General features: G+C 41.4%; 1 protein-coding gene across 2 annotated transcripts in view; it reads left to right on the forward strand.

Moving 5' to 3' along the window:
- pag1 (phosphoprotein membrane anchor with glycosphingolipid microdomains 1) overlaps positions 1–15,565 on the forward strand; it is a 52,024-nt gene that overhangs the window by 26,764 nt on the left and 9,695 nt on the right. The window contains exons 2-6 of one of the 2 annotated variants that reach the window (XM_031296257.2): positions 9,558–9,593; positions 10,310–10,346; positions 11,145–11,376; positions 12,283–12,340; positions 15,461–15,551. In XM_031296257.2, the coding sequence (XP_031152117.1) occupies positions 11,189–11,376; positions 12,283–12,340; positions 15,461–15,551 (337 nt within the window). In that variant the 5' untranslated portion in view covers positions 9,558–9,593; positions 10,310–10,346; positions 11,145–11,188. The remainder of the gene's footprint in view (positions 1–9,557; positions 9,594–10,309; positions 10,347–11,144; positions 11,377–12,282; positions 12,341–15,460; positions 15,552–15,565) is intronic. The other variant, XM_031296256.2, reaches the window with a different exon arrangement.

The following is a 15,565-nucleotide window of genomic DNA, read 5'->3' on the forward strand; positions in this document are numbered from 1 at the left end:
TTCCTCTTCTAGAAACTGGTGAAACTTTCCTAAATGGCTCCTTGTGTGTTGAGCCTGGACCTTGATGTGTTTTCCTGATTGATCAAACTTGACTTTACCTTGTTCCAAAACCTTTATTTTCTCATTTAAGGGCTCTAGAGTTTCCTAAACTTTCTTCTTGTGTTGTTAGGCAGCTTCATTGATGGGTCTGATTCTGTAGTTGTTGTGTGTTTTTGAATTTTGACAGATGAGACACACTGGCTGCTGTTGGTCCAGAATGCAGACTGCAGAGATCCTCTGAAGTTCTCTGATATTTTTGCTGTAAGAAGGCGTCACATAGCTTCTTCTTTTTTTAAACCAGACTAGTGGTTCTTCCTTTGAAGATATTTTCTTGCAAACTAGACACCCGCGTGTTTGTTTCCCTCTCCACCATCTCTTCAAGCAGTCTTTAAAGAAGCTGTGGCTACATGACAGAACAACAGGTCATGACATACCGGTCAGCAGAGATCCCCCTCTGATCTGGAAGCCATTTTGTCCCTGATTTGAAGCTGAAAACACAGCAGACAGAAAGTACAATCAGTCATGGCTCCACTCCCTCTTCTACTAACTTAACTGAAATGTACGTTCTCTTTGAGTCCTGTTTTTTTGTCAAAATCACATTCAGCGTGTGGATTGTCTGCAGGTAGAAGCAGCAGTGTTGTAATTTTCCACTTTTCTCTCCTGTAGCTGTACTCATTCTGAGGAAGTTGTTAGTTTGGTCTGAAGGTGAATCTGATTGTCTGTTTTTCAGTCTATCTCTCTGAGGCAGAATAACGGTTTCCTTGTTTGTCTCAGGTGAGGGGTGGAGCTCCGTCAGACCTCCTCTGCTACTCTGCTCAAATGTAACACAAGGGTGTGTTTCATTCCAAAGTATTAATTCATTGCTGGGAATAGACTGAAGGGAGAGGTACATTGTTGAGCCAGATAGGGAGGAAGAAGTAGGTGTGTGTGTGTGTGTGTGTGTGTGTGTGTGTGTGTGTGTGTCTGTGTCTGTGTCTGTGTGTGTGTGTGGGGTGATATTAAACAATCCCAACCAGTAGAAGTATGTCTCAAAAATTGCTCGCACTGAAAGGTCAGGCGCCTCATAGGCATGCCTCAGCCTCCTTCCTAACTCTTCTCTAGCCTTCCTCCTTAACCTCACCTCAAATACGTGCACAATCACTCTCATTAGCAAACCAGACTTGTGTTCCCTCTCAAGCAAAGCCACAATTTGTTATAGTGCAACTTTAAAGAGGGTCCGACCCCCCGCCACTTGCCCTGTCTGGGTCGTCTAATAAACCCACCCCTGCTGTGGTTAGAGCCTTGTAAAGACGGATCACATTTCCATTTCAGTTGCTCATCTGCACACACACACACACACACACACACACACACACACACACACACACACACACACACACTCACACCTATATAAATTCTTGCTATTGCCCTGTGCCTTTTGTCCAAAAGGCTGGTGTCACAGGAGGAGATAAATGAAGTGCTGCGCAGCCATTTCCAGAGCAGCGGCAATGGTGTGCAGCCTTAACAGCTCAGGGATGTGTCTGCAAGAAATAATTATATTGGTGTGTGTGTGTGTGTGTGTTTTAATACAGCTTTGATAGGGAAAGTGTGTTTGTATGTAGTGCCTGAAATTAACTTTTTGACTCACCGGCCAAGTTGTCGGGTAGATGAAAACATTCACCGGCCAGGCATATTTTTTACTGGCCAAAATATTAAATTGCAGGTTTTTTTGTAAGCCTTAGCCTACATTTCTTAGCCTACATAAAAAAAACTTTATGGTTGGGTTTGGAAGTCCTGCTGGTAGGGAGGTTAATGATTAACCATTAAACAGTTAACCGACAATAAAAAAAAAAAAAAAAAAAAAAAGTACAATCTATTTCATAACATACAAAATGAACTTGCTAATCCTAACTTTGCACCAGCTAGTTTAAACTGCATTTTTTTCTGCTTGTGGAGAGCTATTTGAAACATGGCACTATATCGATGAGGACTGAACGGGTTAAATTGGCCGTCCTACACACAGAGTACACCAGGCAGACACACAGCTGACATCCTTGCAGGTGGATGCAGTGGAGACAGGTTATAGGCCACAGGCCCCTGTGGACTTGTGTCGGTACCGCAAAAAGGTTCCAGGAAAGTTGCTGCATGTGTCCACGACAATGTATATTGTATGAAGGTAATATGTTGTCCATGTGTATTTTCAAAAACAACATCGCGTGTCCAGGCATCTGTTGCATCTCATTAGCAGCTTTTAACGTGAATTACCTTACACACACACACACACACACACACACACACACACACACACACACACACACACACACACACACACACACACACACACAGATCCTTACACATCCTTCATCCTATTCCATTCACCCTGATAATCCCTTTATCTTGGCGGCTATTCAACACATAAAGACCAATGCCACTGAATAATGATGTGGTCGTATCTACTGCTCATTCACTCTAATACTAATCTTCATCTCAAGGTGACAGTGATAGTGAAATTTTATGCATGCAGTCGTTCAGCGCTGTGTGACGTGTATTACTTTATATGAGTCTATTTCTTCTTTTCTTTTAAAGGAGGAGAAAGGTCTGTTTTCTTGAGTTGAGTATCAATTTAGCTGAAGAGCAGGATATTAAAAAAATGACACACTCACAAACAAGACACCCACACACACACACACACACACACACACACACACACACACACACACACCCTTTGTTAGCCCTCTCACTTGGCAGCCCTGTCCATGCTCTTCGTCCCCAAATTCCCAGAGTTCAACAGTTCAACTCCCCCATTAGTGTTTGCAGAGAAGGTCACTTACAATGTGAGTGACAATCCCTGAAATCATTACAACAATCCATCTCTTTATTCACGCTCCGTGCTCCCATTTACATATTTGGATGACATGCCTGGCTGGTTTGTTTAATCAGAGAAAGTTGCTCCAGCGCACAATTACCAAAGTCTGTTTTGTTTTAGCATTTTATAATTGGCCGAGTGGCAACAACGTCACAAAGCTAATCAATTTAAGACGATGACAGAGTCCATTTTTCTGTTGGAGTGAGGGGAATAAAAGTGCTTTGTCAGGATCTGGAGAATAAAAAGATGTATTGTGTGTGAATTTAACCAATGTTTGCCTGCTAAGCAGAAGTCGTGGTTTTGGGAGTTGCAAACGGTCATATTTTTACTGATGGGTTGAAACTCTTAACACTGTAGACTTCCTCTTTTGGAGGAGCGGAGGGAGTGTGAAAAATAGAGTTGGAATTGAAAGAAAGAAAAGAGGGAAGGAGGAAAGTAGAACTGAAACTGAAAGGCTTTAAGTGTTTGAAGGTGAAAGAGTGAGTATTCTTTCTGTAGAGTGTGTCAGCGCCTCACCCACTCACACACTGTTGAGCTTAGTTGAACAAACGCACACCAGTCCAAATCATTTAAATGCAGAGCACCGGCCTCGGGCAATGGCAAAAAAGACGATAATAGGGTAGATAAAGTAGGAGAATTATAAGCTTTTAATTTTTAAAATAAAGTTACCATCCTCTGTTTGTCACAAAACTACCCTGAAATTCAGAGCTTAACATTTTACAGCCACTAGTCAGGGAAGCAAATGCCAGAGGTAATCCAGCCGCAGTTGAGTTACAGCTTTGTGTGCATTCAATTTGAATACAGTAGTTTCTGGTTCAGTAGTGTTTCTGTGCAGAAAAACATCTGCAGGCAACCGATGACTTCACGGTCATCAGTGCCCTCGAAATCCGGGAGAGGAAGACAGAAAAGGTTTCTTTCCCATGGGGCCGTGTGACATTAACTAGAGGCAGATTTTACAGGCACACACACATATACACACACACACACACACACACACACACACACACACACACACACACACACACGTGTTGTTTCCACAAACCCTGCACATACACAGAGCCTCTGTGGACTGTAATGGGTCTGCGAGGTTAGATCAGGACATAGAAATGCTAAGGGAGAAAGGAGCTTTGTCAATTAAGGTGAAGACATTAGACACATGTTGCTCTTTCTGTGGCCTTGCAGCTGGAAGGGATTTAGGAGAAGAGAAGATGAGGTTGAATTCTTGAAACCAAATTTTTCCGGTTCAGCACGAGACCACCCTGCCGTCCTGCAATATGTGTTTGCAGGACTTATAAAGTAGACAATGACTGGAGGATATACAGTAGTTCACCTCGCTTACAAAATGCTTTCATTGTGCATGCATACAGAGAAAAAAGAAAACAAAAGAACTATCATATGTGCAAATGTTCTTGAAGAATATAAGATAAGATGATTGGTTGCATGGCTGTCTCTTTGAATCTCTTTCAATCATGAAAAACTATGAGAGAAATGTTTATCTGCTTGGTTAAAAATGCTTCATATTTCATTATGTCCCCAATGGGAGATCGATATAAATGCTGCTGCAAGCAGATATAGCTATTGTATCTCGCAAGAGAGAGGAGTGCTCAGACCTATGTAGAGATGAAGATATAACACACATATCTGTAATATGAGAGAGGGAGATTGTGGGGGGAAAATTGCTAAATTATGCAGTTTCAATTTCCCCATTTAGAGATGATAGATCAATTTCTCATGCTAAAATCATTAACCCATGGGATGTGCAGCGTTGCCGTGGCAACACAAATTATGTCCCTTGATCAGAGGCACCTGTTTTCACGCTTGCACAAGCTTGCAGACATACACGTACTCATACACACATGCAGACACGGACAGTGATTAGTAAATGTGTCAGCCTTCTAGCTTCACACTCCTCATTTATGAACCAGCACTTGTAGGTTTCTTTAATTTTTATTGATACATTTAATTCAACAGATATGGCCCCGCATGTGTTTGTGTGCACGTATGTGTGTATGTACTTTAATTGCATTGTCTCTGTCAGGGCAGGGTCCCTCTTGCACTGCAGCCTGTGGGGAGCTGTATTTCATCAACCCTCCCTGGGGAGTGTGTGTGTGTGTGTGTGCGTGTGCGTGTGCACGTGCGTGTCACACTATGACTATGTGAGCCTATGTGTGCTTTCTGCTTTCTTTCCTGTGTTTCCTTCCTTCCTCCACTTCTTTCTCTCTTTATTTTTCATGTCTTCTTTCAGAGTTGTCCTCTCTCTTCTTCATCAAATGTCTGTTTCTTTTCTTTTTCGTTTTGGTTTTCTGCACATCTTGATGACTTCTCTCTTTATCTTCCGTTCTCTCCCCTCTCTTGGCAGCGGTCCCCTATCCTTCTTCTCCCCTCCCCCATGTCTCCCACCCCCAACATCCAAATGGCCCTCTGGTCAGGACACAAGATGGTCAGTGGTGTGTCATGTGGTGCATCCATGTTCATTGTTTTTCTGTTTTTATAATGGCCAATGGAAATCTCCCAAATAAAATAAAAAAAGCCCTTTAAAAGGACTATTTGTGCATGCATGTATTCATATATAGGGATTTGATGTGAAGAAGTTATTTTTCTGTTTTAATGGGTATTATTCCAAATGTGGTACACAGTGTATACTACTGTTGGAAAAACAACAGTACAGAGAGCCTGCAGGGTTCTCTGTTGTTGTTAATGCGCATAAGGTCTTTGGGTTGTGCTTAGACACTGCAGAACTATTCCATGTAGTGTTAGTGGTATCATTTGTGTACCACTTAATGTGCATTGTGTGTATGCATGTATTTATATTTTTGCTGCCCAGAAAGATCACAGAACATTAGACAAAGTATTGCTTTTGCATACAGTGCTTTTGTATCAATAAATCCTAGTTCATTTTCCAAAAACTGTGCACAAAAATTAGTCTCTGCAAGCGAAGCAAATCTTCTCATTGTTTGGAATAAACTCCAGTCATCACTTTCGTACTTTACTTAGAGCTTCCTGCAGTGCTCCACAGTAGCATGACTGCTTAAAGAAAGTTTCTTCTCTAAAAACTGGATTATTTATTATTGTGGAAATGCCTCTGGCTCTCCTCTGAGAAGCTTCCTGGGGCTCATTTCTCAGCAGCCATCCAGCTGTAAACCTTCCCCGTCTGTGTGCACCCAGCGGACAGCCACACAGGCATCAACAGAAAGTAAAGCACTGTTCTGCCTGAGGATGTTAATTCTCTTTTAGTTTCTTCCCTTAGTCTTTCGCTGCCATCCAGCAGCTTGTCCAACAGATGACACAGACACACACACACACACACACACACACACACACACACACACACACACACACACACACACACACACACACACACACACAAGTTTGTTTCACTATCTTTGTGGGGACCCTTCATTGACATAATGCATTCCCTAGCCCCTTACCCTAACCTTAACCATCACAACTAAATGCCTAACCTCAACCCTTACCCTCACCCTAACCATAACCTAATTCTAACCCTAATCGTAAAACCAATTCTTAACCCTCAAACAGCCCTTTAACCTTGTGGGGTCCAGCATTTTGGGCCCCACAAAGCTGTGCAGACCCCACAAGTATACTGTATTCCCCAGTTTTTGGACCCCACGAATATAGTAAAACAAGCCCTCACACACACACACGCCCTCTGTGTGTGTGTGTGTGTGTGTGTTTGTGTGTACAGCTGGATAAGGGTAGAATTTGGATTTTTGCCTTAATTCCCAAGACACATTCCTTTTTCAAATGGCTTTTCCAGACAGTTATTTTCTATGGCATGAAACTGAAGACAGCCACACCGATTGTCTTTCTTCCAAGGCTTCTGTTTTCTTTCATCAAAGCCTGAAAGCGCCGGGAGAAAGAGAATGACAGCATAAGAGTTCAGTTGTAGTCCTTGGCTCGGTGTCTTGTATCACATGGTGGTGGCCTGCGAGGAGTTTTCCACAGTGAAAGAGGTACTCAGCTTTTATGTGTGGTGTTTATCAAGTATTTTGGAATGAAGTGTGTCCTCAGAGGGGAGAATAGATGGTTTACTCCATATTTTTTACTCAGCAGGGAAGCACGTCAGCAATGTTAACCAGAGCTGGTCTGTGTTTGTACTTAACAGGTTATTCATTCCAGTTGAGTTAACATGGAGGAGGAGGAGAGAGAATTATTTTAATGTGGCATAGAGTTGACAGAAATTTTGGTCATGTCATAATCCGGTATTATTGTTACTGGTGATTACACCATTTACATCTGCAAAATTCCGATTTTTAGGCTCACGATTCTATTCAATATCGATTTTCAATTCAAAAACGATTCTCCATTAAAAAACGATTCACAGTATGTAAATGTGGTTACTTTTTCCATGTATGTATGTGTGTGTGTGTGTATATATATAGAGATAGATAGATAGATAGATAGATAGATAGATAGATAGATAGATAGAATAGCTAACTGAGATAAGATCCATATCAATGCAAATCAAACCAGCTATTAGGCGAACTGAAATAAAACCATGCCAATCTCTAGGTATGGTGAAGGGTATGTGATGATGTGGGGCTATTTTAATTCCAAAGGCCAAGGGAACTTTATCAGGATGCATAGTATCCTGGATCCATGAAATAACTGGCCTTTAAAAATAAAAATCTGCCTTCCTCTATGGGAATTTAACATAGGGGTATGTATAATTATGGCCCCTGTATTTTAAGGAAGAACATTTATTTATTTACAATACATTATTAATTCACAAAAAAAATGTCCTTAAAAGGTCGGATTTTTCCTCATTTTTTTAATGAGCATTAAGATCAATTTCCAAAAGATGATTTTTTTATTCCTCTTTTTAGTCAACTTGACCATGGGTATGAATACTTATGAGCAGCACTGTATATATATATCTATATATCTATATATAGATATATAGATTTATATATAGATTTTTTTTTTAAATAATTGATTTTTGGAATTCTATGAATCGATTTTGAATCGGTAGCGCTTGCATCGCGATTCAAATACAAATCGATTTTTTTGCACACCCCTATTAGATACATACCCCCCCAATACGGCTACCTGATAACAACTAAATCATCTCCATGACAACTGAGCTACTACACTATAGCAACAAGTTGGACTCTGTGTTGAGATTGTTTTTCAAGAATATTGAAGTTTATTAGCTGACCCTGAACTGTTACTTCATCGTCGTCATTACCATCCAGTACAAGCATAACAAAGGTAAAGCTAAAACAAGTGTACCCTTAAAACCAATAACTTACCTAAACACATACACCACCTTAGTATGAGTTGCATTCCAAACATGTCTGTGGATTTTTTTCTCTCTACCACAATAAATAGCACTGATGGGAAGAAGAGAATGTTGCCATGGAGACACCGTGCTGTGGCAGCCGGTAATTATTCTGGTTTAAGTGCCAGCAGAGACACACACAAGCTGGCACAATGTGGCAGATAGTGACACCTGGATTCAAGCCTCTTGACGAGATCAGATAAGGAATTTATCAGCTGTTAGTCGTGGTAAGGGTGGAGGACCAGAGGATATCTTGACCACGTGTAGACTGATTCTAAGTCACTTCGAGCAAAATCGGGAGATCCAAGGTCAAAATCTCAGAGTGTGTGTTCACCAGAATGTACAAACCTGGTGTAATGGTGAAGATTCATAGGTTTGACAACAGGTTTATAGACTGAAACAATGCAGCTTGGGGCGTGTACAAGTGTGTGTATCCATTATGTTAAACAGTTTGGAGAATACAGTCAGTATCATGTGTTATATGATACAATTGAGAGATGTCATCGGGTTATTATCCTCTCAGTTACATGGGCCGACTGGTCAATAAAGTAGACATTGTGTGTGTATGTGAGAGGGTATTGAAGACATTGTACATGGCTGAAGGTGTGTGTGTGTGTGTGTGTGTGTGTGTGTGTGTGTGTCTGAAAGACATCAAACCATTTCTCACCTTCAGTAAAAATGATTGTGTAAAACCATCAACGTTTCAGCACTGCACTAGTATTTCTGATACCTTCTCACACCTGCTTGCTAATACACCAGATGCACCTAGTTGATCCTAGCATGGAGGAAGCTTTTTGTACCAACCTCTCCTAAACACCATCTCAGAGCTATAGGCTACAGGTGCCGACTATTTGTCTTCATATTTGGCAGCTTAGGACACACAGGCTGGTTGGAAAAGGGTTTCGTCAGCTTGGGATGCCCAAAAAGAGGGCTAAACGGCTAGCAAAGTACTCTGCTCTGTCTGCTATCAAAGGCAGTCGCCATATATGGCAAAGACGCTGTTACTTATACACATAAAAACGGAGGGGTATGCTTATTTGTATATGTATTTAACTGCATCTATAATATGTATGTCCCTGTAAATTATGCTTTTCAAGTGGACTTAAATAAATTGTTAATGTGTGTGTGTGTGTGTGTGTGTGTGTGTGTGTGTGTGTGTGTGTGTGGAGAAAGTGTGAGTCTGAGAGGCTGCAGACAGGCTGTTGTCCAATATGTATTTGATATGGGTTTTAAAATAACACAAACATACTCACAAGTCCACTCACACACTTGTTCATGCATCCACAGACACACAACAACACCCTCCAAGGATAATTTTCAGCTTCCACCAAGCAGTAATCCTCCCCCTTCTCATTTTTATCTGCTCTCTTCCAGGCGAGGCCAACCTGACTAATCATCCAACGTGTCAAGGTGAGGTTCTGTTCGCCACTCACCAGCCACTCGCACTGATAGCAACATGATCCGCGGTGTATTTTTCATTCGGGGGAAAACAAGCAGGCATTTCAACAAACACAGGAATTCCTCAGTGTCCTTTTGAAGAAGAAGTTAAAATTGGCTTCTGCAGCTCTGTCTGATTCGCCACAAAACTTCCTTGCTGCTAGAAGCCGAGGAGCGCTTCCCCAACTCCCACCCTCCCCAGTCACATTAGCATAGGCCAGCAGAGAGACACAATGGAGTTTTTCACCACCGGCACTAAATACACAAATTCTGTACACACACACACACACACACACACACACACACACACACACACACACACACCACACAACACACACATTGCTCCAGACAGGAGTTTGGCTGGTGCACACGCCAGAAAAGAAGAGTAGAGGAAAGATAGATTGTCATGTCTTTGTCACTTTCTCTTGATTTTTGCCCGGTCTGTTCTAACCGTCTCGTCAGCTAATTAAAAAGGAGAAACCCATGAAAAAGAGGGCAGCTAGAAAGATGCTCACTGTCTTTCCCTGTCAATCACCCTGCATGCCACCTTCTGCCTTTGATCATCCTTTCACTCCTGCTCCCCTATTGTCTGCCCACATCTCTATCATACACTGCGGTGCCAGATGTTGTTTACTTGCACACACAGTGGAACATTCACTCCACCTTTTTTTGTTTGGACTTTTTTTAAGACACACAAGCTCATCCCTGCCGCCGCATCCCCTCGCTGTGAGCCACCCGCAACACCACACAGCACCATAAATCACCCGTGATAACATCAGGGGTTCCATCAGCTCAGTGAGACCCAACTTTGGATGTTAGACAGAGACGTGATGAGGTTGCTTATGCTGTGCGCAGAGCCCAGACACCAGTTGAGGTGGCTCTGGTGTGAGGGCCACTGCAGCAGACTAAGGCAGATCACTGCCTGCACTGCAGTCTGACTTTGCTCTGTACTGCCACCTGCTGGCCATGTCTGGTAATAGTATATACTGTAGTTGAGCTGCTGGTTACTAGTAGATTTGACATTACTATAAAGCCCTTGTTCTTTATCTGTATACTTTGAAGGAGTAAACTGATCAAAATGATCAGTCAAAAAAGGTTGTAGTTTTTACTGGCTGTGGTCAGATAGGCATTTTCAGTTTACTCATTGCTGTTTCATAGTAAAATCGGTGGATGATTAATGCAATTTCCTGAATGAAGCAGCTGCATCACAATCAAGTCAATCCAGTTTGTTTACTTGACAAACAACAGACAAGATAAGACACAGTTGCACAGTTTGACGGATTGTTTTAGTATATTGTACTTATCCTCAACCAACAATAATCATTTAGGATTCTTCCACTGCATGTTTAATCTCACGGAAGGTGTTTCCACCCAATTAATTTGCTCAAAACGGTCTTTTTCGAAAGAAGAAATGATCAAACAAGTAAAGCATTCCTGGTCAACTATTTAGTTTTTCTTTTTTTCAAAGAATTGAAATGACAAATTTTAATTTTGTCTGTTTTTATCTTTCCTGTATTTCTCCAGCTGGTACTTGTCCAATGTCCTTCCCCCCCACAGTGTGATGCGTTATGGCTCCGGTGCTGAGTGGAGTGTGGTGGGGGCCGGAGGCGGGTGTCGTCGGGTCAGGGGCGGCAGCTGCTACAGGGGTGGCGTCGTGGCTGGGCAGTGGGCAACTGGTCCTGGTCGTCACCCTCAGCATCCTCGCCGCCCTGCTGCTGGTCTCTGTGCTGCTGCTGCTGTGTGCTAGCTGCCAGGGGTGAGCACCATCTCGCACACAGACACAAACACACGTACATGAACAGTACTGACCTATATTATTGTTGTTGTTGTTCTCGGAAACACTCACATATGTAGAAAATGTCAGGAAAGGCTGACTGGTTTCACCTACAGTCAGCTATCTACTCTTCATGGTAAATGGCTGCTGTGCATTGTAGTGTTGAAAGTAGCTCAACTACCTGAGCAGGTATTTTTAGCCACTGTAATTATGGTTGCAGCAACAGTGATGAGTAATGGATTTATTACAACAATAGTGGATGAGTATGTGTGCTGTCAAAAGGGGCTAGCATGTAGAAATTGTAGTATTGTAATTGCTTTTATTTATTTATATATATATATATATATATATATATATATATATATATATATATATATATATATATATATATATATATATATGCCCCCAAGAGCAAAAAAAAGTTATGAGACCCAAATATGTGAACAGTAGAAGAGCTATAATGTCTCTGAGAGCCAATTTGGCATAAAGAAAGCAGCGCAAAGAAGGCAGAAACCAGGAGACAACCCTGTGCTATCCATCTTTTAAACAAATTACATTTTGTCCGAAAAGCCAATAGCTGATGGAATAAAAGAGCTTGTATACCTGGGTGGATTTGAACCCTTTAACCTGAAAACCAGCAGTTTAACCACATAATTATTGTTTCATTTAAGCCAAGAGCCAAAACAATGAATAACACCCAGGCCTGCACCTGATCCGAAGAGAGAAACAGCCTCATTTTCTTTTAGATTCACACAAGATTCTAACTATGATGCCGACACCACAAATTGCAATATTAGTGCTGCCTGGTGTCCTCTGTGTTCTGTAATCATCCACTTTTAATCCCTCATCTTTTAACCCTCTTGTCTCTCTATTCCTCTCCCTTTCTAGGCAGAAGAAGGCAGTCAATGGACATCCAGCAGGAGACCATGAGAACCTCATGAATGGAGTGAGTTGGACTTCAGGCTTATTCTTGCAGTAGTACATGCATGAAGTGCAGCTATTAAAGAAATAGTTTGACATTTTGATAAATACGCTTATTCGCTTTCTTGCCGAGCTACACGTAAAGCTACAGCTGGCAACCGGTTAGTTTAGCTTAGCATAAAGACTGGAGACAAGGAGAAACAGCAAGCCTGGCTCTGTCTGAAGGTAACAAAATCTGCCTACCAACACCTCTAAAGCTCCCTAATTAACACATTTTGTTTAATCTATACAAAAACTAAAGTGTGAAAATGACACTGTGGTTTCATCGGGAGTTATGGCTATGACTATTTCTTGGCTAGGTGCAGTCACTTCCTGTCTTGTCACCTTGAGGATCCCAGGCAGCATGCAGATACTCTAGGAAATGTCCCAAAATGTCAAACTATTCCTGTAAGGGAAACCAAAGGCAATTTTTGAATTTTCTGTCCCTTAGAATTCATTTAAAGTTTTGCTTCTCATGTTTTAGTTGCTTTTTTTGTGTGAGTGTTATCTATGTGATGTGAGATGCAGAGGGGAACAGCTGTGTATTTTGAGTCAGCTTGTCAGTGTGTCAGGCAGATTACTAATAACATGTGTGTGAACATTCACACACATACATATTTGCTCTCCTACACAGTCTCTCACATTATGCAAACAATCATGTGTAACCATAATTTTTTTTTAAAGATTAGGTTGGGATTCTGGGAAAGTCAAGAAACTCTAGCTGTGAAAGCTCGATAATTAAACCTGATCGCTGGAAAATAAATATTTGCTGAGATCCATTCTCTCTCTTAAGCAAAAGCACCCACATTGTGTTACAGATGGAAGCATACATACACAGCAAGACAACGCACACACACGCACACGCACGCACACACACACATACACATACAGTCCTCATTAGACCCAGCGGTGTGTGAGTGGCATGTCTCTGTAATCAGGTAGTGTAACCACTGGTAAATGAGGCTGTAGATAGGGCTTCCACATAACGCACGTGCGCACACACATACAGATTTGCCATCTAAACGACTTCCATCACACTGACACAGAAGCATACACAAAACAAAGCCTCCCTACACACAGCTGATTGACAGCATCCAGTTGTTAATGTGATTGTTTACTAATTACAGTGAAGGGGTTACTCCTGCTAAGAGAGCACATGTAAGAAATTCCATTGACCGCTATTCTCAATGAAACAACAAGACAAAGGGCACAAACATCTCAAAACAATGAATTAGAACTACTGTACTAGAGTTGACATTTGACCTTTCTATGAATGCACTACGTCCTCTTGATAGTTATTATTACCTCCCATAATACTAATGCTTCAGTAACTAAGCAACATTTAAGTGTGACAAATGCCCGGCTTTCACAGACTAAGTGACATCTACTTACTCTCTTATCCTGTCACTCCCTCTGGGGCTTTGTGTGTGTGTGTGTGTGTGTGTGTGTGACCCTACATGCTTCCCTGCGCACATACACATTCCTCAGAGCCTTTTTACATTTGATGGATATCTTCACTCAAATCCACAATTGCTGGGTGATTAGATTGGGTCAGGAGGGCCCCATTTAAATGGTGGACCTTGTCACAGCCTGATAGGTTGAATGTCTTTGTCTTTGCGAATGAGTAGGTTGGCTCTCCTTGCTCACCTGCAATCAGTCTGACTGTCTTCCCTGCAGCTGAGCTCACTCCCTTGCCCTCCACGTTTGTTAACATTTGTCACCTAATTGTTTAAATATGTCTTTCATTCAGACTTATTAAAACACCAACACTCCTGCAACAGAAATCTAAAATGATCTTAGTTTATCAATTGCTCTACCATGAGGACCCTCATCATGTATGATGAATGATGATGAGACTAGGATATCTTCATCTTGTAACTATTTCCCACCTTGGTCAAGAAAATAAAACAACGAAACAATAATAGAAGAGATATTTGGGTCATAAAATAGTTAAAAGATTACATCATGGTTGATCAATTGACCACTAGGTGGGGTTGTGGAGCTTCTAATACACTACCTCTTGTTCACACAGAGGAGACAACTGACCTAAACAAAGAGAATCTTGACTTGCAGAAATTAATATATTTTTTATAGTTTTTCTAAGCTCTGACTGAGTGCCATCTTTGCCTACGGAAACAAGACAGTTTATGTATGCAAGTTAAAGTGCATGTTGATAAGTCATGCCTCAATGCGGTAGGTGCTTGGCATGCGCAGTGTTGGTTGGTCTTGTTTCTTTTCAGCTCACTCGTAGAGCTGATTTGGCTGCTGATTATTCAGCCATGGTATGTAGCAAATAGGGAAACTGCCTACCACTGGAGGACATGGTTTAAAGACTTAATGTAAGAAAATATAATATAATCTGCTCTGCTGATATGTCCTTGAGCAAGACTAAATCTCTGCCAGCTGCAGGGTTGTTTGTTCTGTAGCAGAGCTTTGACTTTCCTGCCCAGGGAAACAAATGGAAAATAAAGTATCATCTGTGCTTTTCATTTGAATAAAAATATCATTAAAAAGTGACGTGTCCATCAAAGGTTTTTAGACTGCCTTTTATCAAAAGAAGGATGTCATAACCCCAATTACGACCAACTGAGAATAAACAACATTGTATCTTCATTAGGCATAAATCAGTTTTGTTTTTTATTTTCGCAGAAATTGTTCGCTATCTCTAGATGTCTTTTGTTGGTGGGTAAAAATACACTACATTTAATTAAGCATGTGTAACATACTGATAATGAGCTTAAAGTAATCAGTAATTCAATTGGAAAAGCTAAGAAAAGCAGAGATAAAGAGCAGGAGAGCGTGAAAATTGTTATCTGCAAATATGACAGTTCCCCAAAATCCCAAAGATCAAAAAATAATCGTCCATACGCATTACAATCTGTTGACAGTGGCTTTTGTGATGCACAGAGGTGTGAAAGTCATCTACCCTGCACAAGCTGACAAGTGCAGATTGATTTCTGTTCCCTTTAGAAATTTAATTTTCTTTGGTGTGGCATGTAATTGAAATAACCTCTGACTGGATTTTTTTTTTGGTCATAACTGACTTGATCTGCCAGCCTCTGAGCTCAGCCCAGCAGTGACAAACATCTTGTCTTTTGTTGTGCAGGTGTCAGAGACGATTAGCCAATCAGCAGACAGTCCAACGACAGACGTGGCCGCCAGCAGCTCTCACAATGGTCCTCTAACCAGCGGTACAAGTAAGATAGTTAGC

Source organism: Sander lucioperca, chromosome 16, assembly GCF_008315115.2.
Source record: "Sander lucioperca isolate FBNREF2018 chromosome 16, SLUC_FBN_1.2, whole genome shotgun sequence".
Lineage (NCBI taxonomy): Eukaryota > Metazoa > Chordata > Actinopteri > Perciformes > Percidae > Sander > Sander lucioperca.